Source organism: Macaca fascicularis, chromosome 11, assembly GCF_037993035.2.
Source record: "Macaca fascicularis isolate 582-1 chromosome 11, T2T-MFA8v1.1".
Lineage (NCBI taxonomy): Eukaryota > Metazoa > Chordata > Mammalia > Primates > Cercopithecidae > Macaca > Macaca fascicularis.
The window spans coordinates 52919339-52946968 of NC_088385.1; the positions used below are offsets into that span (position 1 = coordinate 52919339).

At 39.8% G+C, this 27630-nt stretch overlaps 1 protein-coding gene across 18 annotated transcripts in view; it reads right to left on the reverse strand.

The window, feature by feature from the left end:
* Positions 1-27630, reverse strand: part of SLC38A1 (solute carrier family 38 member 1) — an 86904-nt gene that overhangs the window by 10880 nt on the left and 48394 nt on the right. For 10 of the 18 annotated variants that reach the window (XM_015430813.3, XM_074006674.1, XM_074006680.1 and 7 more), the window contains 11 exons: positions 15697-15770; positions 14170-14262; positions 13797-13878; positions 12724-12806; positions 11176-11234; positions 10941-11057; positions 9652-9731; positions 7127-7227; positions 4695-4813; positions 3986-4127; positions 3787-3884 (listed from right to left, as the gene is read on the reverse strand). In XM_015430813.3, the coding sequence (XP_015286299.1) occupies positions 3787-3884; positions 3986-4127; positions 4695-4813; positions 7127-7227; positions 9652-9731; positions 10941-11057; positions 11176-11234; positions 12724-12806; positions 13797-13878; positions 14170-14262; positions 15697-15770 (1048 nt within the window). Of the gene's footprint in view, positions 1-754; positions 2364-3046; positions 3405-3512; positions 3885-3985; positions 4128-4694; positions 4814-7126; positions 7228-9651; positions 9732-10940; positions 11058-11175; positions 11235-12723; positions 12807-13796; positions 13879-14169; positions 14263-15696; positions 15771-27630 lie in introns of those variants that run through there. The other 8 variants (XM_074006679.1, XM_045365108.3, XM_045365106.3 and 5 more) reach the window with 2 other exon arrangements.

The following is a 27630-nucleotide window of genomic DNA, read 5'->3' on the forward strand; positions in this document are numbered from 1 at the left end:
AATTTGCCAATCTGTGTCTTTTAATTGGGGTATTTAGCTCATTTACACTTAAGGTTAATATTGTTATGTTTGAATTTGATCCTGTCATTATGATGTTAGTTGGTTTTTTTGCTCGTTAGTTGATGTGGTTTTTTCATAGCATCACTAGTCTTTACCATTTGGCATGGTTTTTGCAGTGGCTGGTACCGGTTGTTCCTTTCCCTGTTTAGTGCTTCCTTCAGGAGCTTTTGTAAGGCAGGCCTGGTGGTGACACAATCTCTCAGCATTTGCTTGTCTGTAAAGGATTTTATTTCTCCTTCACCTATGAAGCTTAGTTTGGCTGGATATGAGATTCTGGGTTGAAAATTCTTTTCTTTAAGAATGTTGAATATTGGCCCCCACTCTCTTCTGGCTTGTAGGGTTTCTGCCGAGAGATCTGCTGTTAGTCTGATGGGCTTCCCTTTGTGGGTAACCTGACCTTTGTCTCTGGCTGCCCTTAACATTTTTTCCTTCGTTTCAACCTTGGTGAATCTGACAATTATGTGTCTTGGGGTTGCTCTTCTCGAGGAGTATCATGGTGTTTTCTGTATTTCCTGAATTTGAATATTGGCCTGCCTTGCTAGGTTGGGGAAGTTCTCCTGGATAGTATCCTGAAGAGTGTTTTCTAACTTGGATCTATTCTCGCTGTCACTTTCAGGAACACCAATCAAACGTATATTTGGTCTTTTCATATAGTCCCATATTTCTTGGAGGGTTTGTTCATTTCTTTTCACTCTTTTTTCTCTAAACTTCTCTTCTAGCTTTATTTCATTAATTTGATCTTCAATCACTGATACCCTTTCTTCCACCTGATCAAATCGGCTATTGAAGCTTGTGCATGGGTCATGATGTTCTCGTGCTGTAGTTTTAAGCTTCATCAGGTCATCTGAGGTCTTCTCGACACTGTTTATTCTGGTTAGCCATTGATCTAATCTTTTTTCATGGTTTTTAGCTTCCTTGCAATGGGTTAGAACATCCTCCTTTAGCTCGGAGAAGTTTGTTATTACCGACTTTCTGAAGCCTACTTCTGTCAACTCGTCAAACTCATTCTTCATTCAGTATTGTTCCCTTATTGGTGAGGAACTGCGATCCTTTGGAGGAGAAGAGGTGCTCTGCTTTTTGGAATTTTCAGCTTTTCTGCTCTGGTTTCTCTTCAACTTTGTGGTTTTATCTACCTTTGGTCTTTGATGTTGGTGACCTGTAGATGGGGCTTTGGTGTGGATGACCTTTTTGTTGATGTTGATGCTATTCCTTTCTCTTTGTTAGTTTTCCTTCTAATAGACCCCTCAGCTGCAGATTTGTTGGGGTTTGCTGGAGATGCACTCCAGAACCTGTTTGCCTGGGTATCACCAGCAAAGGCTGCAAAACAGCAAATATTGCTGCCTGATCCTTCCTCTGGAAGCTTCGTCCCAGTGGGGCACCTGTGTGTGTGAGGTGTCAGTCAGCCCCTGCTGGGAGGTGTTTCCCAGTCAGGTACCTGCTTGCGGCAGCAGTCTGTCTGTTCTTGGAGCTCAAATGCCATGCCTAGAGAACCACTGCTCTCTTCAGAGCTGTCAGACAGGGACATTTAAGTCTGCAGAAGCTGTCTGCTGCCTTTTTTTCTGCTCTGCTCTGTCCCCAGAGGTGGACTCTATAGAGGCAGTAGGCCTTGATGAGCAGCAGTGGGCTCCATCCAGCTCATGCTTCCCGGCCTCTTTGTTTACACTGTGAGCTACTCAAGCCTCAGGAATGGTGGATTCCCCCCTGGATCAAGCTGCAGCCTCGCAGGTCGATCTCAGACTGTTGCGCTAGCAGTGAGTAAGGCTCCACTGGCATGGGACCCACTGAGCCAGACATGGGAGGGTATTTCCTGGTCTGCTGGTTGCTAAGACTATGGGAAAAGTGCAATATTTGGTCAGGAGTGTACCGTTTCTCCAGGTATAGTCTGTCATGGCTTCCCTTGGCTAAGAAAGGGAAATCCGCTGACCCCTTGTGCTTCCTGGGTGAGGCGATGCCCCACCCTGCTTCAGTTTGCCCTCCGTGGGCTGTACCCACTGTCCAACCAGTCCCAATGAGATGAACCAGGTACCTCAGTTGGAAATGCAGAAATCACCCATCTTCTACAATCTTGCTGGGAGCTGCAGACTGGAGCTGTTCCTATTTGGCTATCTTGGAAGCAATCTCGGGTATTTCTTTATTAGCAGTGTGAGAACAGACTAATACAGATTACTAAATCCAGAATCCAGAGAACACAAGATTATATGTTCCTTGTGCTTGAGCATGTTCAGTGAGAGCGCTGCAGGGAGAAGGATGATGCATTCTGAGAGCCAACAGGGCTGGACTGGAAACTGGAGGAGGAGAAAGAGCTAGGGAAGGAGAGGAGCAAATTGGGGGTTGAGATGGCTGCACATGGCATATCATCCTGGGTTCAGTCTAACTCCCAGTGATCCCTACACAGATGGAGCCCTTGTCTAATGCCATTTGGCAGACCCTACTACTCGTTTTATTATGGGACCAGGGTTGAAGAAGCTCAGAATTCATGGACAGCAGGCCTCCACCATTTTCAGATTTAGTCTGAATATACTGTCCCATTGTGCCAGAGTGACTGCTTCATCCTCTCTGTCCTCATTAAGCCCCTACAGGTAAGTCTTGGAAAGATTTGGGAATTAAGGTTTCAGGGGTGATCATGTTGGAGAACTGGATGCTCTAATAGCATCAGTGCTGCTTTTCCTAAATGCACAGGGATGACCCTCCTGCCTACACTTCTCATCTGGATCTGTTGACTCAGGTAACAGGTACAATTGCAGTGCTTTCACCAGCTGGGAGGGCAAGTAGGAAGCCTTCTCTGAGGCCAAGCAAAATGGAGCTCCAGAAGGGACTCAGGTACCAGCCACTTCACCCCTGCTTCCCTCACTGTCTCCAAGTGCACCACCTTCAAGATGCCCTTGAACCTCATCAGACCTGGAAACAAGGATCCCAACATAGAAAGGCAGTTTTTGAATCCAGGTCTGTTGTTCCAAAGCATATCTGTCAAATAATAAAAAGACTATTTAAGCTAACTCAGACATTTTAATTAAGGCATTGCATGTTCCCTGGGCTGTAGGGAGGAGTTACATGAGTAGAAATCATATGGAAACAGTGGACTGCATAACCTCTGTGAGTCCCTCGTCAATTCCTCTCTTGCTAAAGACTAGACACTGTCCTATAGAGACACAGGAGGATGAATGTCCATTCTTCTGACTGGCCATACCCTGGATCAGAACAAAGCTGAGGCACAATAAGAGTAAAACCAGAGGGCCGGGCACGGTGGCTCATGCCTATAATCCCACCATGGGGGAGGCCAAGGCGGGTGGATCACGAGGTCAGGAGATGCAGACCATCCTGGCTAACATGGTGAAACCCCGTCTCTACAAAAAAATGCCCAAAAAAAAAAATTAGCCAGGCATGGTGGTGGTTGCCAGCTACTCAGGATGCTGAGGCAGGAGAATGGCGTGAACCTGGGAGGTGGAACTTACAGTGAGCTGAGATCATGCCACTGCACTCCAGCCTCGGTGACAGAGCGAGACTCCGTCTCAAACAAAAAAAGAGTAAAATCAGAAAAGATATTTGGAGGGACGGGAGAAGATTCTGATATGATATTTTAAATCTCTCCCAAGTAGCAAAGCTACAGGGCTTCTGCCTCCTTTCAAGGCAACTGAAAGTAGTCTTGATAGAAAGGTGGACTATTTATTTTGTAAATTTAAATGGAAAACTAATCAGAAAAGTTAGAGTGGCTGGCAAGAGACATACCCAAATTCTTTGAGTTCCTTTATCTCCATCCTGGTCTGTGATTTTTAAATAGAGAGATGAAGGAAGAATGAAAATAAGCATGTTAGCAGATGTAACTCCTATAAAATAAGAAAAAAGAGAAAATTTAGCATTGCTATTGTGAAATTTTCCCTCCAAACAGCTACTGTAGAATGAGAAGCACAAAGTCATGAAGCCATACCTACGACTCCAAAAATATCCTTCATGGAGGGTATGAAGATCACCAACAAGTTGATAACAACCAAGAGTATGCAGGTAACCACGATATGACGACATAAATTAAACTTTGTTTTCTTAGCCAGTTCAAATAAAGATGAACGAACCTGCAAGAAGAGAAAATAAAGATTCTGTAAATGCCTACAGCATGCCAACACTGACATTTCTCCACAGAGTAACTGATTTATTGGTGCACATGAATTCATGAAATGTTTTGTAATGCCTAGTGAATTTATAGATAGTTTAACAGTTTTGGAAGTTCTGGGGCTTGACTTAAGAGGGAAAGTATTTTTATTTATAGAATAGTAGAGTTTTCCTTTGTGGGGGGGTGTAATTTCTGTCTTTGATTTATCTAAGACTTGAGTGTTCATTTCTGATTTTTTACATTCTCTCTTCATGTCTGACTGAGATTTGAACATTCTATTGTCATTTCTTTGTAAGGAACAGGGTCAGATTAATTAGAATGAAGATTCACTGCATCAGAGGCTCCCTGATGCACTGAATGCCACTTGCTTTTCAAACAGCTTGAACTGAGTCTTGGGATCTTTCCCAGATGCAGATTCAATAACCGAGGAAAGTTACCTGGGGCAGGCTTTCTCTGCAACGGGCTCCTGCAGGCAGAAGGAAAGCTGAGACCTCAGGTTTTCTCATATTGCACCGAGGCCCTTACTCACCGTGAAAAATAACACCGGCACTGTGAGGATCACAGCAACAATGACAGCCAGCCGCACTGTCAGGATAAGAATGTCATCTTTACTCTGATACTTGTGAAGGAGGTCTGACTGCACGTTGTCTGAAATGAGGGAAAAGCAAGAGGGTTTTAAAGGGAGATAAAGTATATCAGTTTTTCTGAACAACAAAGAATTTGTAAACTAAAGGGCAAGTAATGTTTTGAAATGTCTATTAAAACAATTAAGTTGGAAAGAAAAATCTCTATGTAAGACATGCTCCACTGTGCATATGCAACTTAGCAAAGGAATTTAAAATAATCACTAGAAGAAGCTACATGGGGTGGGAATGCTTAATTTAGACTAAATTAAACCTAGGAGTACACTGGGCTTGAAAATGAAATATACAGTTGAAGCACGAAGCTGCTCTTAATCTAGACTTTCCCTCTACTCTTCAAACCATGCCAAACAACCACAGGCTTGCTCAGGGAGGGTGGGGGTGGGGTGGGGGGTGCTACAAAACACCTTGGAGCTTGTTTCAAACTCTTCTCTTGTTAAGTCAACTTCAAGTGGCCAAGCAGCAGAGGCACTAGCTGAAATTTCACCATCAGGAAATAATTCCACTCTTCCATGTATATTGTTCTTGTAAAAAAAAAAATTAGTTTATGTACTACTGTGTGTGTGTGTGTGTGTGTGTGTGTGTGTGTGTGTTGAGACAGGGTTTTGCTCTTTCACCCAGGCTGCAGTGTGGTTGCCGTAGTGCCATGTTGGCTCACTGCAACCTCTGCTTCATGGGCACAAGCAATTCTCCTGCCTCAGCCTCCCAAGTAGCTAGGACTACAGGCGTGTGCCACCATGTGTGGCTAATTTTTTTTTTTTTTTTTTGGTAGAAATGGGGGTCTCATTACGTTGCCCAGGCTGGTCTCAAACTCCTAGGCTCAAGCTATCCACCTACCTAGGCCTCCCAAGATGCTGGGATTACAGGTATAAGCCACCACACCTGGCCTTATGTACTACTTTGAACTTTTTCTCAACTTAGAACTTCAGAAAGTGTTATTTTAAAGACTAACAAAGCTAGAATGGCAGTCACATAGAGTATGAAACTGCTCAGTCTTTTGACAAGAGATAATTTCCCCTCCTGTCTCCTGCAAGGGCTTCTCACTGCACCAGTCTCAAGGTTCTCAGCATGGAATTCAAATGCTAATCTGTACCATAGAGCTTGGTCTCAGTTTCCAAAACAGAACCATAAGTTATAAGACAAATCTCACTAGTTCTAATTTCCTTAATTCAAAATAACTAACCACTTAAAAATAGCTAAGCCTTTTTATTTAATCCAAGAGTAATAAAAGTGTTTGGTGTTCTATTCTATGTGAAAATAATGCATTTACAAAGAAAAATTACAGCTTGAACAAGGCAACGGTGAGACTTCAACTAACATTAAGTTCTCCGCCTCTCTCTCCCTATACCCACTGCAGCCTTGAAACTCTGTAGGCACCTTAGCAACACCATTTTTATGTAAAAATTAAATATGGTATTTATGAATTCATTAGACAATGCTATTCTCTATTGCTAGTGAAAATGATAATAACATCATCTGTATAATCAGAGCAGCCTTTTTCTCCAGGCTGAATTAATAATTTTTAAATGTGCTTAATTTTGAGACATTTGTGTTTATGATAAAAAGTTCCAAAGCATTATTATTTAGTAGAGAAGATTGTGAAATACATACAGATATACATATATATATAGGTACACACACATATATAAACACATATATATATTTAAATTAGGTCCCCAATTATAAAGATAATGAAAGGTATTAAATAAAGTTTCAGGATAATTTGAATAGGAGAGGATGAAGAAGCAGTAAAAGCCAGTAAACTGTTCATTCAGGGTCAGCAAAGGTTACATATGAAACCTTGTTCCCTTTTTCAGATTTCATTTTTTAAAATTTTCTATATCATTCCTTCAGATCTTTGCAAGGCTCCGACTTCCAGTGAACAATTAGGAGTTTCATTTTTAATTAACTCAGAGTGTCATGAGTGTAGCACTCTGCTCTTTCTCACTTTCAGCATCTGTCTCTGTCTCTCCATTCTATTAATGGAATCTGACCCAATTTGCAGTGTCAATTAGGAAAGCCTTGTCTGATGTAGTTTTAAACCTTCCTCAGTAAAGTTAGCATGCTTCTAAAATGCAATTTCTTTTAAGGACACTGTTAGGAGAAAAAAATTATAAATATTGTTTTAGTAAATATTTTATTCTGCAGTCTGCATGAACATGTAAAGATCACCATTGCTTTAAGTAGAAGAAAAAACTAGAAAAACCAATGGATAGCTTTGTTGCTTTCTTTGCCTTTCATGTTAAAAGTTATTTCAACATTGATTTTTACTAATTTGTTTACAAATACTTATATTTATGTACCAGTAGAAATTACTTACCATAGAATGTCAAGTAGCCAAAAATGGCAGTCAGGAAGTACATAACAAACATGGCGAAAAAGGAGATGTTTGAAACCATCTGCATTTTTTTCTGTGATCGGCTAAAAACAAATAAATGTTAAAAATTAAAAATCATATCACTGAATTTAAGCGCCAGTGTTAACATTGAAGAATACTAATTTAACTTTGCCTCTATCAGGTTAGGGAAGATCTGAACAGCTGAAATTACCCCTGGCAGTTATGCCAGTTGAAAATAACCTGTCTTACACCGAATTGGTATTGATCCACGGAGATTCATGGAACTACACTCCCGTAAGTGTTCTTCCCCATTCTTTTAAAAGAATATCAAGTTCTCATCGGAAGGGCAGACAGCATTTTTAAAATATTTGGCCTTGATATTATCTCCACACTAGCTGGACAAAGGAAAACATGCAGAAAAAAATCAGTGCTGTTCTCCTAGCTCCAGAGATTAGCGGCAGAGCTGGAACTTGACCTAAGGTGTTCTGTCTCTAAAGCTGCTGTTTTAGGTTCTGATTTTCCCATTGGGGGGCCTCAGGGATGCACCTGGAAGTCTGCAGGTCTCCAGTGCACCAAGCGCCCAAGAGATCACAGCTGGAATGATGAAGGGCTCCATCTCTCAGGTCAAGTTCACTCTGGGGTTGGGATGACCCTCTAAGTTTAACTGCCCAAACAATTAATCTGCAAGACTGGTATTCAATAAATAACAGACCACAGATAGTCAAAACATTTGATTATGTCATAACAAGGAATCTGGGATGCCATGGGAGTATGGAAAACAAGAAAAATTGAGAAGTAGGCTGGGCACGGCGGCTCACGCCTGTAATCCCAGCACTTTGGGAGGACGAGGCGGGCGGATCATCTGAGCTCAGGAGCTCAAGACCAGCCTGGGCAACATGGTGAAACTCTGTGTCTACAGAAAATACAAAAGTTAGTTGGGCGTGCGGGCATGTGCCTGTAGTTCCAGCTACCTGAGAGGCTGAGGTGGGAAGATTGCTTGACCCTGGGAAGTTAAGACTGCAGTGAGCTGAGATCATACTATAGCACTATAGTCTGGGTGACAGAGTGAGACTCTGTCTCAAAAAAAAAAAAAAAAAAAAGTAAAGAAAAATTGAGAAGTATACACTTGAGAAAATTAAAAACTAAAACGAAAAGCTGAACTATTAAAAGATGCCAAAGACAAGGGCAACAAATCATGGATTTCTCTTCCCCGAGGAAAGGGTATCCGCCTCACCATTGCTGAAGAGACAGACAAAAGACTGGCAGCCAAACAGAGCAGTGGGTGAAATGGGTCCCTGGGTGACATATCAGACCTTTGTACGTAATTAAAAATATTGTGGCAGGAAAAAAAAAAAAGATGCCAAAGATATATTTAAATTCTCCAAATAGAGGATCACAAACTAGGAGTGATGTATATATACATAGATGTAGATGGTTTAAAATTTAGCCATGTATCAATTAAATATGAAAAAAAGAGTGGATTCAATTCTAAATGACATCAACTTTGTTTCAAAATGGAAATAAATACCAATATTGTCTATCTTTTCTAAGTTTTTAAGATTATGCTATGGTGACTATTTTTGTTTATGTTTGATAACCGTAGGCTAAAAAGAGAACACATGAAGAAGTTTATAAGCAGGCCTTAATTTTCTCAAAACCAGCAATCAAAAATAAATCAATAAATCCATAGAATTTTCTTTTTTTTTTTTTTTTTTTTTTGAGACAGAGTCTGGCTCTGCCGCCCAGGCTGGAGTGCAGTGGCCGGATCTTAGCTCACTGCAAGCTCCGCCTCCCGGGTTCACGCCATTCTCCTGCCTCAGCCTCCCGAGTAGTTGGGACTACAGGCGCCCGCCACCGCGCCCGGCTAGTTTTTTGTATTTTTTAGCAGAGACGGGGTTTCACCGGGTTAGCCAGGATGGTCTCGATCTCCTGACCTCGTGATCCGCCCGTCTCGGCCTCCCAAAGTGCTAGGATTACAGGCTTGAGCCACCGCGCCCGGCCAGAATTTTCTTAATAGTTAAAAATGAACAACAATATTCTCTTTTCCTAGTTTGTGGCCTTAACATTGATGTCTTATTGTCTGATTTACTAGCCTTTTCACCCAAACCAACAGGCAATCAGATACAATGTATTTAGCAGTTTACAGATGAATCTGAAGATTATCACCCACTTGTAAAATACGCATACATAATGGAAAGCAACACAAATACTTAAACTGTCCTCGGTGATACAATATTCGAAAAACCAATTAATGAAAAAGCCCACATGGTTGGCTACTTTTTATGTTTATGACCCCCCCAAATGCTGCAAGTTTCTGATTTTTCTTGCTTTCTTGATTCTTAAAATACAATGCTTGTTTAAGAATGGCAGGATGTGAGTAAATGTTGAAGCTAGGTGATGAATCCACCTACGTTCATTAGACAAGTCTGTTTATTTTAATTCCACACTTGCCTATTAATGAGGAGATGTAAAACGATTAAGATTAAAAAATTAAACAAATTTCTTACTCTTTAAGCTCACTGTAAATTGGCAGGACTGATGGGTGGCAGACAAATGCAAATGCAATGGTTGGTAAAGCATACACGGTCTATTTGAGAGAAAAGAACAGACATTAGGAAAAACACTTTTACCATAAAAATGACACAGCTCCAGTATTTCTGAGCTCTTTTCATCTGACAGCTCTTCAGAATCCCTGGATTATTCGGTTATTAGGAGGGTTTTGATCTCCAAAATAGAAGCAGCTTTTCTAAGAGAGCTTATCTAGCTAGAGCCATTAGCCACTTGTCACAGAGGGACTTTGGATTTGGCTCATCTATGGCGTATTTTATATACTCCAGGTATACAACACCCCTGTTTATACAGCATGAGCCAGTTACATGGCACTCTTCCTAGGATAGCTCACTGGGTCCCCACAGCAATCCCAAGCAATAGGCAGACTATGGCTATTCTCCTGGCTCCCTCCAACAGGTCAGGTGACTGGCCCAGCACTCCCACCTCTAGTTTACTGCTCTTTGCTCTACATCAGGTGCATGGAATCAGACTTAAAAGATATCCTCTGAAAAGAAAATCTGTTTCATATTGTACTACTTTGGCTATATGCTTACAATTAGAGAGAAAGAGAGATAATCCAATCTATTTAGTTTTCTTAGATAAGGCTCTTTGAAACTCTCAAACTCAATCTAACTTCCTATGCAAAAAGAAGTGAAAACTAGCCCATCTTATGCCCTAACTCTGCTGATGCACTATGCCAGGCGTATTCTAACAAAACCTTGTAAGATACAGAATAGAATCCTTATTTTTACTCAAGAGGTTGGGTGACTTGCCTGAGGATTCAAATCCAAGCCTGACTGACTCTATAATCCTCTGTTTCTCATCGGTATCAACAATATTTTAATAGTATGAGAGTCTTTTAAGTGTCAGTTTGTGGTGGCATCTACATTTCAACTGTGCAAGCTGAGGAAGTCTGCAGTATTCCTTTCTGTCATCACCAGAACCAGGGGGCAAAGGATGTTCCTAATCTGTTTTTGAAGCATCACCTAGCACTCTACACAGGAAAAGCTGAGACAATTATCCAGAATGAGATTTTGACAGGGAATGCTTAATGGTAAGAGAGAGTGTAAAATACAATATTTGTATATTTCTCAAGGATCTCTCCATAGATGTGTAATCTAGAAGCAATGGTACCATGTGTTCTTTTGAGAACTAATACATTCAAAACAGTGCAATTACAAGTATGAGAAATAGAATGCCCTTAATAAAAATGCTCGTTTCATCTGCAAAAGATCAGGAAACTTACCTTTGAATTGATGGTAACATATTTTGGCGTACACATGTCAGCATTTGTTGAATTAGCACTTATTGTTGAATTTAGCTCTGGAACAATGCAGGGAATTTGAAATTTCTTGTAAATAACCTGGTATTAAGAAGTATAGTAGAAGCAGTATGGACTTTAGTAAAGCCAAATAATGAATAATTATTACATGCCATTGTACTGTCACAAAACCAAACCAGCCATTTCAATCAGCACTTACCACTATTAGGAAAAAAACCATACAGCTCAAGGAAAATCCACTAGTATAGCCAAGATACCCTTTAAAAAAAGTAAAAAATAAATTATTTCTTTTTTTCCATTTTTAAAAATTTTGGAGCTACCCATCATAAACTGTTATTACTTCAAAATTCATCACCTCATTTATTTCAATGCATTATTTCAAGCATATTTTAGAGCTCCAATAATAAACATACATGCCCAAGCGAATACAAGATTTATTATTTGACAGTGCTACTTTATTTGGCAAAAAAATGGGGCTCTGAATAAAAACATTATATTATGTGTTTTGATTCCAACTCTCCCTGCACACTAGAGAACAGAGACTCCCAGAATCCAGCCGAAAAGAGCCTTCCAATTTTTGTTGTAAGTCTGTATTGGTGGACTCTGATGGACTCCTACGGGCAAACCCATTTACTCCTTGATCCCCTCAATAGCTCTTTATTATGCACTTATTGTGTGCATACTGAATGTCAGTTATAATACTTTTCTCCCCAGATGAGAGAAAGTAGATGAAGCGAATTTCCAGTGGTAAATTGAGTATCTGGGGATCTTTAGCTAGCTCCCTGTAGAATGCCTAGGCGATCTCCAATTGCCACCATGACCTCCAGAAAGGTAGAGTTAAGTAGCCTCTCAGGACTGCATTATTTTCAACCCTGGGGAAGACCTTTTCTCTACTTAACTGAAAAGAGCTACCTCTATAGGTATGGAAAACTCAGATGCAGAAACCGGAAAATTAAGTAGTTAAAAAAAAAATCTATTTATAAACCTCACGGAACAGCTACAGAGGTCTGATATTTTGATCCAAAACAAAACAAAAAACTGAGGCTCATAATTGTTGTTCGAAGAACTTTTATCCAAACTTTTGTTTGAATTAGCCCAGAATTAAAGTAAATACATTTTACAGGTTTTTGACTGGATGGCAGTCTGGCCACATTATTCAATGTATGAAATTCCCCTAACATCAGGCATCCTTGTCTTCAAATACAAGCATAAAAACAAGTGGTAGATCAAAGCCAAATGGATATGACTTGGGGATTATCCACCATTTCTGACTTTTGATTTATCTCTCCCACTTCGAAGAGAAATAATTGAGGCTGGCTAGACCCTCTAAATTTATAATACTTGTGGGTATAAATCTAGGCAGCTTTCTGTCTTCATATTAGATTTGAAAATATATTTATCTAAATAATGATGGTAGTTAAGACTTCGTATGAAGAGAATTCCATTTTTTGGACTTTTCTCAGAGTAGCATATAAGTTGTACTTTTGAAAATAGCCCTGTCTGTCCTGGCCCCAGAACCTCCCTTCTCCCCTCCACAGCTCAGTAGAGGGATTGTTTAGGAGGTCACATACTGACTATTGTTTTTATCCCATATTAAAGTTGGGACCGATTAATACTTGCAATTTATCATGCACTTAATCTTTGAGCGCATGCAGAGGGGAAGCAGAGGGCAATGCTGTCCATGTTTACTCAGTTTCTGATTCACTGGGGCACTGCAGAATATGATAAAAACAAAATCTGTCCTTACCTAAGTTCTTCAAGAGACACAGAGGGAGAATTATGCCAAAGGTAACTATCACCACCAGAACTCGGCCATCCACGTACCAGGCTCTGAAAGGCATTTCAGGGGTTAGGTTATATTTTTTTAGAAAGTGACATTTTTCCCCCTCCAGTGTAAAATTTCATGATATATATTTTTATTAATTTTTACTATATCCATTAATTTTTAAAATCATTATTCAGATCTTATCCAAACTTTAACCCCAACCACTACTTATTTACTACAGCTTCACTGCCATGTAATGGAAGAAGGAATATTGTTGTTGTTTTTTCTTTCCCATGGCTAAATGTGGCATTCTTTTGAATTATTTACATGGTTTCAAAACTGAATGCATACATTGTATTCTGTCAGATTACAACTTGTCCTACCAATTATTTAAAGAGAAAGCTCCTTTTTGTTTTGCTGGGCTAGTATCAGCGAGAAACAAGTCACCACAGGTAGGCATTTCTCTCTCCCTGATCCCTTGGATTTGACCTTGAATCCTGAGAACACTAGAAACTCTGGCTTCTATGATTCTCCCTTGAAAGAAAACAGAGAAACTAAGACTGACAAGAACTGTTAAACAAGAGGGAGTCAAAACACAATTGTGCCAAATGTAGCTGCAACATTTTCCAGGGTTATCTATATCTTTAGTGAGGTTGGCTCATGTAAATTTTGCTTCCAAAATACTATGTCCTTTCTTTAAGCAAGAGGCTAGGGTCTTAATTTTTTTTTTCATGTTCCCCTTTTGTGTTAAAAATATTCCATATCTGTTCTATTTCACCAAAACTAGATATAGATTTCAAGCTCTTGGGAAAATGCAGTATCTACCACTCACAGCATGACAGACAAATCTACTTTTCAAATGTTCATATTCAAAAGAATCTCCTACTTTTTTCATTTATGTAGCCCCAAAGAAATTTATTGTTGAAACAACAAACAAACAAAAACCAGCCTAGGAAAAACTTTCTGCAATATTCATAAAGCAAGAATTTTGATTTGCCCATATTTAAATTAAAAACATTTTAGTTATATCATTTAAAAAATGGTCTATAACTTACGAAAATGTCTCTTCCTTTCCCATGAGAAACTTTATGGCAGAGGGTAGTTCATTTTTAACGATGAAGAGGTAGCTCAGCATTGCTGAAGGCAAATGAGAACATTTTTAGAAAGAAGATACGAAGGCTTACGTTGCAAGCTATATAAAAAGTTATCAACCCGTTCTTAGACCAACCGTCAATAAGACACAAAGGCAACTTCAGCTACTCTAGCAGGATTTGTGGCTTTAAATAAGTGATTGCTGTCTGCTTTACTTTCCCTGTGCCATTTTAGCAATGAGGATGATAACTGCTTGAATTCTGTTAAAATTCATGTGGCCGCTTAGCCACCAGAATTAGTTTCAAGTTATGTATAGATAAAGCATGTTCTTTTTACCTCCAGTGTTCTGTAGAGAGGTGGCTCCAAAGATTACGAACTTCCCGGTGGTGCCAAAGACTTGTTCCCCGAGCTTTTCATACACCATGCAGCCTATTTAAAAATCAAATTTGAGAACACAAGAAATGACAGGGTTCAGAAAGCTAAAATAGTCAAGATTTTGTCATTCTACTGACAGTTCCCCAAGTTACTGTATGCCTTTCTCAAACTCACACAAATAGTCATTTTGGCTTTGCAGGGTTTAAGGTATCCTCATTACAAAACAAACTCTTGACATTTTAAAATGTGAGACGCAACCATCATTTCTCCTTTTTCAAGTTGGCTACCAGAGCATTACAATTAACCTATTAGGTCATAAGGCTTATTTTTAACTACCTCTACCTTACAAAGGGGAAATTCCTTCTGTGATCTTTGTCTTCAGGTCTGGTACATACCATTAAAACACATATTTGATTTTAAAAGATCCTAATAGTTGAAACAAAAGATTCCTTTTGAATTAATGACTGATTAAGCTAATAAGGAATTATCTTAATAACATCCCATCAATGCCTCCGTGTTCTAAATGTAATAACAAGCTTAGACACATTTTAATAACCATTACATACAAAATCTAATCATTCATAAAATGCAGTTCAAATACGTGCAACTCATAAAAGAGAGTGGAAGACTAATCTGTCAAAAGCATAATTTGTCTGTAGCAAAATTTGAAAATGTTCAACTAGCTCTTCTCAATAAATACTAAAATTCTAAAGTATTCACTTTTTAAAAAGTGTTTTATTTCTTTATAACTGTTCAGTTCATATTTTCAAAAGGTTCATGGAGAGCAATATGGGGCAGGCTATAATTAAACCTTTGTTTAATTTCTCATAAGACTGGTGTTTAAACTAGACAATGGTTAGCTCCTCAATTTGTTATAAAATGTTCCAGTTAAATGGAGTCATGTATATATAATAATAGCTGGCCAGTGTGGTTTTAGCTAATGTAAAAGTCAAAGAATTACAAACATAATTCAGTGTCCCAGAAATAGAAAATAAACACTTCAGGTATTACACTGCCCAGAGTACTTGAAGTCTCTTCATAGCTTGCTCACTCCCACATTGCCTCAGGAGTAAAATTTTCTGCTTGGAATATGCACAAGAGAATGAAAGGTCTGCTTACTTTTAAAACCTTGGAAGCTATAATATAAAAACATGGAATCTTTGTTCTGGATTTATAAAGACCTAAGGAAAAACTGAAGCTTTTAAAATGAAGTCATTTTAAACTAGAAAAACAGGTATATAATTGAGGGTTCACTTTTTAAGTGACAACATTATTTCCTCATTGTCCATGACAATTTAATTTATATTTTGCTGCAACTGTTTGTCTAGATAAATACTCCCATAGGTCTTCTAGTCACTCTAGGTCAAAGTAGTCATTCTTTTTAATAATCAAATTGCTGTACAGAGAGAGAAGATCATTTGCTCCATAATGTCACCATAAAAATAATTCACCCTGGTTTTAACAAAATCAAACATGTCCTCAGCTTACCTGTTTCTTTTGAACAGATCAGTAGGAGGTTTATTGAATATATAGACAGCAATGTCACTGAAGTCAAAAGAACCCTAAGGCAAAGAAAATAAATCTTGTTGTCATAACTAGAAAAGAATATATTCTGACATTACAGTTTAGAAGGGCAAAGATTTATTTGTATGGTTAACACAATTTGTTAATAGTATCCAAATTTTGGAACCTATTAGTCATCCCTGTTTTAAAATCCTCAATAAAAATGTCCTACCGAATAAAGAAGTGCTCATTAGAATCTGAGTAACAGTTCAAATTCTTCATGTAATTCAAAGCCCAAACAGCTCTCTGGGAGCATTTCAGTTGAGATGACTTTAAAACAACATTATGAAAGAAAGCTTTTGTAGTCTATGTTGCACTCTCTGTTACATCCGGGTGAGAAAGTGTGAGAATGGGGGGTGGGAGGAGCAAAGGGAAAGGCTGGCAGTGACCTTAGGAGAATGACCACCTGACTTTGGGCAACTTGCTTAACATTTCTCATCTCTGGATTCCTTGCCCATAATATAAAGATACAAGCCAAATGATGTCTCGGGTTCTGTTCATCTATTACTTCATGGCTATTTTAACATCTATATATTGGGCTAATAATGTAATTTACTTTTTTTGCACCTGGTTCCTCTTAGATGAATAAGCACCCCTTGCTAACTAGTGGGAAAATTTGACAATCAAGTATAATGAAAAGACTTTTTTGAATGATGAACTCATGTTTTTGTTTTAGTACATCTGGCTCATTATCAAACGCTTCTCAAGAAAAAGTGCAGTTAAAATGATGTGGGAGATTATATGGATGATTTCTGAAACATTTGGTTAAAACAGACATGATAATTGAAAATAAAGCCTATTTATTAAAAAAGAAGAAAAAAAATCCAGTCCCCAAATGAAACCACTCACTTCCTGATGTGGGAAAATATATCCCTAGAACAATACATTACTGCAATTGACTCTACGTTTGAGTCATTAAAAGCAATTATTTTTCCACCAAGTGCTGTTGAGAGGCACTTGGCACATCACGCTGTTCGCTCTGCGTGGGCTGCTTCCACCTGGCCCTTCCCCCTCCCAGCACACCTGTTGAAGGCTGCTCTAGGCCCCAGCTCATATGCCAACCCCTCAGTCGCCTTCCCTGGCCCCAGGCAGAATGACTGCTCCTCAGCTGTCTATGATCCTACTGTATTTTGTTTCTCCCACATACGAGGCAGCCATGAGGAGATAAACCAGGTGTACAGAATGGTCAGCAGCAGAACAGATGAACTGCCAGAAACTGGCCAGCAAGCAAATGAGGGGCAGAGCTCAGCAGAGGCAAAACAAGCACTAGGAAAAAGAACAAAAGACCTAACACTTTGGGTAAAGGCCCAGCTGATCTGCCAATAAAGGGGAATTTAAGTTAAGATATGATTGGTAAGGAAGTGCATTCAGATCTGGACTTATTTCCCTAAAATCCTTGAGTGAGGAGGCTGATTGATATGGTTTGGCTGTGTCCCCACCCAAACCTCATCTTGAATTGTAGCTCCCATAATTCCCGGTGAAAGATGATTGAATCATGGGGGCAGTTCCCCCATACTGTTCTTGTGGTAGTGAATAAGTCTCACAAGATCTGATGGTTTTTTTTTTAATAAGGGGAAACCCCTTTTGCTTGTCTCTCAATTCTCTCTCATCTGTGGGCAAGTAAGATGTGCCGTTAGCCTTCTGCCATAATTGTGAGGCCTGCCCAGCCACGTGGAACTGTATGAGTCTGTTAAACTTCTTTTTCTTTATAAATTACCCAGTCTCAGGAATGTCTTTATCAGGAGCATGAAAATTGACTAATACACTGATTAAGAGGCTAGGTCACTTATTATCTTTTCAGGTTGAGGGATGTGAGAAATGGAGAGCAAGCATTTATTAACCAACCCAGTAGTTCTGAGATACATAATGGAACAGGATTTGATATGCTCTGTCACAGAGTAAGATACAGGACCTAATTGTGGCATGATTTTTTTTTTTCCATCAAGTAAGATAAGCAATATTTATGTCAAAGAAGCAAGCTTTGGGTTTCTTGCAGAGTTCATTTGTGTTTTCAGGGACACAACACTAAGTAGCCACTTCTACATGAACATGTGACAGGCCCTAGAGGATTTCCGTGTGGCACAGAAGAGCGCAGGCTTCCTAGCGGGGATAAAATGAGTGACATCTTAGGATGAGCCAGATGCTATTCGAGAGTGACCATGTGCCCTACTGGGTCTACTCTGCTGGGACCAAAGTGACCAAAGGGATTTTCCCATGGGCCCAAGGCTAATGTATAAAGAGTATGACCTTGTAGGAACTATCTATGTGCCTAGCAGGAGGGGATAATTATGAATATTTACCTAATGATTTACAAAAGGCCCTCACCCTGGAGAACTCCGTATTTATTAGCAAAAGAAATATTCTAAGGAAACATTTGCTGTGTTCCCTCAGTCAGTAGCCCCGGCAACCACATGGTTCTTGCACATGGCTGTGTCTTAACACAATCTATGTGTTGAATCTCTTTATAGATGATGCTTGTGGCATCTGGCCCTTTAAGCACCATAAACTGCTATACCCCCTTTTCAAGTGGGAGAAAAGTATTGATTAGGGAAGAGTTTAGAAGTGTTCACTTATCTTCCTCACCCCACTTAAACACAACAGAATGAGGTACTCCCACAGTGATGCAAACAACCCCCTCCCATGTTTAAGAGACATAACATTGCACCTCAGAGTACTCAGAGTCTGACAGTTTTGCCTTTAACTGTCTGATCTGCAAAAACTCTCTTCTTAGTCCTTTCCCAAATGTAGATCTTCTCTTCAAAGACTGAAAACTACTATAAAGCAAAACCCCCTTTTCTATCAGATCACTAAGAGGCAAAGTGTAAAAGTAAAATTCTAAGAATACTTTAGCCTATACCAGAATCTGGCATTAATAGGATTAAAATTTAGAAAGTTTGCCTCCTTGTTCAGATTCTTAGAAAGAAGGACTATGTTGTCTAGTTGACTCTAATAGATTCTAGAAAGGGTTAGAAAAATCAAATCATAGATGTCTTGAGACACAGAAACCATGACACCTAAGAGAAAGACGAAAGAGGAATAACTGGACAGAACGTATTGACTTGTTTGAACACTTCTGTTTAGAGCATGATTATGCCCCTAATTGTCCAGGTAGATATCTGTACATATAATTATGGTTTCCTGGAAGAGAAACACATGCTGGGATTCCTGTGCTAACACAGAGGAACACAAGTGATTCCTTTTAAAAATTTCATCTGGATGTAATTTAAGCTTCAACATTGTTAACCACAGACCACAAGTATTAATACGGCTGGGACAAAAACCGGTTGCTAAAAAAGGTGTACTTACATGGGGACTACAGCTCAGTGATTGATAATAGGGCTGCCAAGGTGTTGATATTTCAGACTTATGTTCATCTTTGAGGGGAAGATCTAGAGCATGTAACTGTACATGGGTCATGGGGAAGGGGTGGCAAGACAGTTAGAATTGTGAAGAATGTGGTCAGGAACCTTCAAGAGTCTTTGTGTCAGCAACATTATGAAAGATGTGGTGCAGGACATTCTAGTAGATTTTTGAGTCTCCTGAGAAGAAACTTAGAATTTTAGACTCCTAAAGCGGGGAGAGACTTTCAGAGAGGACCTAGTCTGGCACAGCATTTTCCCCAGGACAGGAAACCCTTATACTCCATGCCAACACACAGGCATCCAGGTCTACAAAGTGTCTTTTAAAAGGGGACATATTATGCAACCCATTCTGTTTCTGAAAAGTTCTGTGCCTGGAACTGAGGCTCAGCTGAAATCACTGTTGCTACTTCTATCCTTGGGTCCTCATTTTACCTTCTGGACCTATTTGAATCTACTTGAAATCTAACACCTCTCCTACCTAACAGTCCTGAGGGTGCTCATTTTAAGATTGTGCTCTTTAACTCAAACATCTTTAATTCTTTGAACTGTTCATCTTGTGATGAAGTGTTTGGGCTGTTTACATCTCAGCGATGGTCCAGTTCCTCAACCATCCTTTTTAAAGGCTATGTGCTGAGATGAACACAATGCTATAACATCAGATTTGGTCCAAACAGTGCAAAGCATGATAGGATTTTTAAATTCTTTGAGTCGGACATCTTTCTTCTTTCAAGATGATCTATTTTGGAATTCATTTTTATGGCAACCACACAGTTTTCATTCTTTTTGAGCTTCTGGTGTGAATGCTACTAGACTGTCTTCCTAATTCTATCTTGTGTACTTTTTTTGTTTGTTTTTGAAGCTAAGTGCAAGACCTATATTTGTCTCCATTACATTTTATCTTTCAAGTCTCATGATCTCTTCTTAAATTGTTGATCCTTTTTACTTATATATTAACCACTGCATCTAACTTCATATCTTCAGTGTACCTTCATCCAAGTCACTGGCATCAACTTTGAATAGAACAAGACCATCTGGAAATGACCCATTGTCCAGTCAACTGCTTGAAGCCTGGAAGTCGACCTTATCTCTCACCCATTCCCTCATCCTTTATATCTAGTCATTGGCAAGTGCCCTATCATTTCTACCTCCAAAATTTATCCCAAATCCACTCTAGTGTGGATTTTTGTTCCCATCTCCACTCTAGTGTGAGCCATCATCTTTAATTTCCGGATAACTGTGATCATCTTTACTTGTCTCCCTTTACTTGTCTCCTCACATCCATCTTCCACCCAGCAGCCAGAGTAATCTTTTTATTTTATTGTGTTATTATGTGTCTCCATCACTAGACTGTAAGACAGACCATGACAGTTTAATTCACCTATTTACCTATTTACATTCAACATCAAACACACACATAACAGAGTCTTCACTGAGAATCAGTGAATTTACAAACATTAGAACCTCATTGGCAAGTTATATGAGACTATGCCAAATATCTTAACTAAAATCAAGTCTCCCTCTATGAAGATAGTTCTGTGATCTACTTAGCTCACCTTATCTCAAAAGATGATATTAGTTTAGTGACTATTTAGAAAAACTCTGTTGGTCTCTACAGAGCAATCTTTTCTTCAGTCGTTGCACATAAACAAGCCATTTAATAATTTTCTCTACACTATTTCTTGGCATCTACTTTTTGCCATTTTTGAAAGTTGGGATTAAATTAGCCTATTTCTAATCCTCTGGGGATACTCTTGCTTTCTATGATTTTTAAAAAGATTTCTGATAGTGTCTTAGACAAAGTGGCATGAGGAAAAAAAGAAAAAGATTTCTGACAGTGGTCCTAGACGTATTTACTCTTTTTGCTGCAAGAAAATTTTGACTCATCTTTTAAACAACGAACATCTAAACATCTATTGAAAAAACGTTATTTATCAATGTTTTGAATCATATTAACAGAATCGTAATTACTTGGTCTTCCATAATTTACCCAAAGATTGTATGAATAATGTTGTTAGTATTTTCATATTTAAAAGTACCATGTGCTAATAAAGTGGAAAGCTATGACAACAAATAAAACCAAAACATTTAATGTGATTGAAATGTTTTATACCGTGATTGTGGTGGTGATTTCACAACTGTATTTGGGTAAACTTAACAAATCTCACCCTTTAAATTGGGGAATTTTATTGTATATAAAGTATATCCCCAAACAAACAAACAAAAAACCAACCAACAAACAAAAACCAACCTCAGGACACTTTAAGGGAGACAAGACTGTATTTTAAAAGCCTAGCTACACAGCAACAAATCATATGACATCCTCCCAACACAGCATCAGAGCCTTTGGTAGGGGTGGAGGTAAAGCAGCCGTCACTGCTTCAGATCCAGAAATAGCTCAGGATGGGGGTGTTTGGGGCTGCTGTGCAGCTGAGTGCTTTCAACTCCTCCAGGACCCATTCCTCCCCCAAAGAAGAGGGAACCGTTACCAGCAGCCCTTCCTAGCATGACTCTCCCTTGCAAAGTTGAAAGCAGCTATTCTCAAACTTTAACGTGTGTGCGAATTAGGATCTTGTTAAAATGGATCAAGTCATGGGTCAGGACCTGAGATTCAGCATTTCTAACAAGCTGCCAGATGCTGCTGCTGCTACTGGTCCATGGACCTCCCTGGAAGCAGCAAGGCTGAAAGCGCTGAGTTCTGGCCATGTGGCGTATACATCCCAGTTCTTTCTGTTTCTCAGTCCACTGTGCTGTGTGCATCATCTGCCACACTGTCTGTGGTGAGGTGCTGTGCCAACACTGCAGCTCAGTTACCTGTAAACACAGACCCCACGGCTACCCAGGTAAGGTGGCAGTGAAGAAATCACTTACAGCTGAATCATTCTCATTGCTGTGCAATGCTGACTAGCTTCCAGTATGAAAAGTAAGGTCTCGTCTACTTCGTTTGGCTGACTTCCTCAAGCGTTACTTTTTTTTTTCCCCCTTGAGACAGAGTCTCGCTCTGTCACCCAGGCTGGAGTGCAGTGGTGCAATATTGGCTCACTGCAACCTCTGCCTCCCAGGTTCAAGCAATTCTTCCTCAGTCTCCTGAGTAGCTGGGATTACAGGTACGTGCCACCACACCCGGCTAATTTTTGTATTTTTTTAGTAGAGACGGGTTTCACCATATTGGCCAGGATGATCTTGAACTCCTGACCTCAGGTGATCCGCCCACCTCAAGCATTATTTGCTTCAGCAGGAAATATATTTAAATATTATTTTCAACCTCCCCTCCCCCATGTTTCACTCCTTCCAAAAGGGATCTGAGGCTTACTAAAATATGCATTTCTTCCTCTTCTAAATCCAGCTAGAAGCATAAAACTTTTACTATCCTCAATTAAACAAGCAGGCTAGTACATATAAAAACTCCTTGAGCTGGGGTAAAAGTGGTCTTTATTACTAGTCCTCCTTTGATCTATCACTGTCTTCTATTAACCCACAGCCCTCAATCCAAAACTTTCAGACATGCTGCTGGTTGAGGCGGAGTATTTACAAGGAAAAATTTAGAATCCGGGACAAGGAACTTAGACAAACCATAGGAAATGCATCAGTTCTGGGCTAGTTTAACTATCTTTCTCCACTCCTCTCTGCTGTTGCTGGCCTCTCCCTCACCCTCTTCTACCTCTTACTTCCTGTCTACCTTTCTCAAGGGTCTCAACCCTCCTGCATCTTCACCCTGCACTTTCCTGTTCATCTTTCAACTCCACCAACTCTCCCTGCTTCTCCATCCCACCCCCAATTATTCTAGGGGAAATACCTGTATAAAGATTTGAAAACACTGTTGAAGAGACTAGAACACTAGCTGAAAATGATGGAGGGGTTGGACAGTGGGGAGGACCCAACTGAGAATGGAGACCAAGAATTTGGTGTCGCCCTGTCTATGCGGTTGGAAAGCTCAGCTTCAGGGGTTTTCCAGGCCAGTGTGACAGCCAGCCAGTGGAAACAGGAAGTAGGGCATGAGTAGAAGGTTTAAGTGAGGGACCAGAGGCTCTCAGTGAGGCTCAAGGACAGGAATAGTGGTTTCTGGCCCAGGGAAGCAATGCCAATGGGAGACTTAAGGGGTGAGGAAAGAGACACAGAAGAAGAATCCTGGCCGGGCGTGGTGGCTCACACCTGTAATTCCAGCACTTTGGGAGGCCGAGGCGGGTGGATTGCCTGAGCTCAGGAGTTCGCGACCAGCTTGGATAACATGGTGAAACCCCGTATCTACGTATCTACTAAAATACAAAAAATGAGCCGGGTTTGGCGGCCTGCGCCTGTAGTCCCAGCTACTTGGGAGGCTGAGGCAGGAGAATAGCATGAACCTGGGAGGCGGAGGTTGCAGTGAGCTGAGATCATGTCACTGCACTGCAGCTTGGGTGACAGAGTGAGACACCATCTCAAAAAAAAAAAAAAAATCTTTTGTTTAATGAGAGCTCAGAAGGAAAGAGGCAGGCCCAAAAGCGAAGAGAGAGGGACAAGGTGTTCTGAGTCCCTAAATTCATATGAAAATGTTAAATAGTTTGAAAAATTCAAAAGGATCTTTGATATGAAAATGGGTTTTGTCAATCTCTTTAATTTACCTTAAGGTATTCAATATAATTAATAAAACACTTTACTGATCATTAATAATATCAAATGTTGGGGTATTCACTATATGTCAGGCCCATTCTACGCACTTTTTAAAATGCTTCACTTATGAATAGTACTATTACTATCCTTATTTTACAGATAAGGTAAATAAGGTAACCAGGGAGGTTACATATTTTGTCTAAGGTCACACAGCTAGTGTCAGAGCACTCAAACCCTGGTAGTATGACTCCAAAGTCCCTACCCATCATGTTGCATTGTCTGTTAAAGTCAAACATCCAGAGAGGAATAACACTGTAAAAAATAAGACCTAAGCACAAAACAAAAATCTTAGAATGAAATACGTTGAAATGTTAATAGAGCTTGTCTAAGGTGAGCCTGAACATCCTGAACAGAGAGACTTTGAGTGATTTCTTTATACTTTATTTCATTTATTTTATGCATTTTCAAAATGGTTTAATGATTATCTTAGTTTTACAATAAAAATATAAAGAACTTTTCAAGTGATCGTATTATTATTTTAACCCATTTTTAGGGGAGAGTTGCATTTGGTTAAGTCCCAAGATCATTAATATAGTCCCTGTTTGATTAAGGAGATCACAAAACACTTACAGAAAAGAGTAGAAACTATAATTATTCAGTCCCAAAGTGGACTTCTTAGTCACTAAATTCTGATCAAATTTCAAAATTCTGAGGGTCAGAAGACCAGCACACAGTGACCTTGTAGCATGTGATCGTGTATAATGCTTACAAATTAGATTAGGGAATTAAATGGGTGGTTTTAAAAGGCCAGGCAGGAAACAGGTGGAGACCAATTATTTGTACAGTTCATTCCATTTCTCTCCTTGTAGGTAAATCTAAGTTTTGTGGCACAAAGCTTCTCTTAAACTAGCCTCACTGTCAGTTAGGTATTTTGTTTTGTCTAGAAAAAGAAATATGCATTGCTGATGGCCAATTCAAATAGTATCTACTATAATCCTAAAAAGAAAGAGGAATCTAAAAGAAGTATGCTGGTAAAAATAGAATTTTAGTTTAGTTGGTTCTTTGTAAAAAAGTTAAAGAGAGCTCTGAGCTTAAATGAGGATGTTGTACCAGTAAGAAAGAGAGCCATGTACCACTACCACTTCCTGTTTTTAACCTGTAGTGGGTAGAGGGTTGTGGGTTTTGTGGGTGCTCCATTTATAACTCTTGACACTTTTGATGTGTCCTCGTTCCTCTTTTCCCATTCCACAAGGACAAGTCGTTTCCCTTCTCCTCAAACCTAAATCCTTACTCTTTATCATACTCTAAAGACGTTAACTCTTGAGTGACAGAAAAACCCCATGTGACTTGAAATAAAGGAATATACTGTTCTCGATGGGACTTTTGTTCCAGTAGAAAGGTGGATTGGGGGCTTCGTTCATATTTTCCCTTTCTGCTTTTGTGGTAACAAAGCACATTTAAGGAGAAACAGGAGGCTTAAGAGGAGCACCCAATAGACTTGTTGCTCTTCTCCCCACAGATATCAGTCATCTTGGACAAGTTACTCAGCCTCTCTGTTAATTTTAGTTTTGTAATCGCCAAATGGGTTCACCTTGGCCGCTGCCTAGACAGAACCAATTTATCGAGAGAGGGGAATTGCAATGGAGAAAGAGTAATTCACACAGAGCCGGCTGTGCGGGAGACTGGAGTTTTATTGTCACTCAAATCAGTCTCCCAGAGCATTCGCAGATCAGAGTTCTTAAAGATAATTTGGCGGCTAGGGGCTTGGGAAGTGGGGAGTGATGATTGGTTAGGTTGGATGTGAAATCATAGGGGGTTGAAGGGAAATTTTCTTGCTGTCTTCTGTTCCTAGGTGCGATGGCAGAACTGGTTGGGCCAGATTACCAGTCTGGGTGGTGTCAGCTGATCCACTGAGCACAGCTCTGCAAAATCTCTCAAGCACTGAGCTTAGGTTTCACAATAGTGATGTTACCCCCAGAAGCAATTTGGGGCGGTTCAGACTCTTGGAGCCAGAGGCTGCATGACTCCTAAACTGTAATTTCTAACCGTGTAGTTAATTTGTTAGTCCTGCAAAGGCAGACTGGACCCCAGGCAAGAAGGGGGTCTTTTTGGAAAAGGGCTGTTACCAATTTTGTTTCAGAGTCAAGCCATGAACTGAATTCCTTCCCAAAGTTAGTTCGGCCTATGCCCAGGAATGAACAGGGACAGCTTAAGGGTTAAAGCAAGATAGAGTCGGTTAGGACTGATTTCTTTCACTGTCATAATTTCCTCAGTTATGATTTTGCAAAGGCGGTTTCAGTTTCTTTATCTATAAAATGGGGGTGATTAACAGGGTTGTTATAAAGATCTGATGGAACAATGTACACTTTATAACTATCTTTTCTTTTTTAAAGTCCTTTATAAAATTTAAAGTCATCAATCTTACCTAGCCAGCCACACAAAAGGAGGCTGCGGGTGACTTTGGTCTGCAGGCTGTCCCTTGCTGACCCCTGATATAGATGTAGATCTTTGATATCATGTGCCTGACATAAGGTAAAGTCTGTGGCCAGAGAACAAAGCAAAACTAACTGGCCCACAAAGGAGCAGTTTTCCAATTAAACCAACTACCACTCCGTGAGTAATAAAAGTTCAAGCTAACCTTGAAAATCCAACTCTGTGCACCATACTTAACCTGCTCTACTGTGCTAACACACACCTGGCCTACTGTAAACCAGACGAGTGAAGGCATTCTACAAATCATGAGGTGAATGATGCTGTCAAACCATAGCCAGTATAGTTAAGTTGTCTGTTGCAGGCTAAGAAAATTACACTGTACCAAAACAGAGGTCACACTGTTGTCCCTGGATAGGACCAAGGCACCTGATGCAACTCAGCATAAATAGGATTGAGTGAACTCAGGGTGTACGCTCTTGTGCGTGCACATGTGTGCGTGCACACACACGCACACACCCCTACTTTTCTGGGGCCAAGAGAATTGAATTCTTGGAAGCCCCTTATCCGATGCATCACAGATGACTCATAAACTAGCAATAGCTGCTCAACTTCTAAAAACAATGGGTGGGACTCATCTCCTACGCATCTACGCATGCCAACTATTTCTGTTTACAAAATAGGCACTCATTGTTAGCGCAACACTAACCACTTTCCCATTTCCCTATTTCTGAAAAGCTTCTTAATCCAGTGGATTTCAATAGAGTTCAATGGCACTGCCACTGTCCCTTTTCCATTATTTCAAATGTTGGCAAGCCTGAATGTGCCATTTCTCCCTCTCCCGGGTTATTACTCCCAAACAACAGACTCTGAGGCCAATGATTTTTGTTGCCAGCCAAAGGACAATTTTCTCTTCAAATCATTTCTAAGGAACCGTGACTATAACTCAAAGAATTCTAAAAACAAGAAACTGATTGGCAAGAGGAAAGATGAATGTGACTAGCCCCGTGGACCTCCTAGGATCATCCGGAAGAGCAGGGTTTCCTTATTGACTTCCTCTTAACTGCTCTGTCTTTAGATCACAAGGTCTGGTTTGGTATTTCCTAAGGAGGCAAAGAACTGCTCACTTAGGAATGCACAGAGGAGAGGACTTACCATTTATAAGGAATAACTTGATAAATAGCACACAGACCATCTTCGTTGCCACTGAGAGCAAAATTATTATCTTGGTAGGTGTCGTTCAAACTGTTTGGCATATGTATAAAGTAATAAAGCAATGATAGCTTAAGAATAGGCCCAGTTTGTATAAAGGTATGCTGCAATCTCACTGCAACTTAGTAGAATTTGCTGAAAAATATTTAGAGACATCAGAAAGTGATGCTGGTGCAGTTGGTTAAGAATATGATTTTTCTGATAGAATGAGAAGACTGTTTTTTGCGATGGGATAATAAAGATCAAATTCCTATAATATATGAGCAAG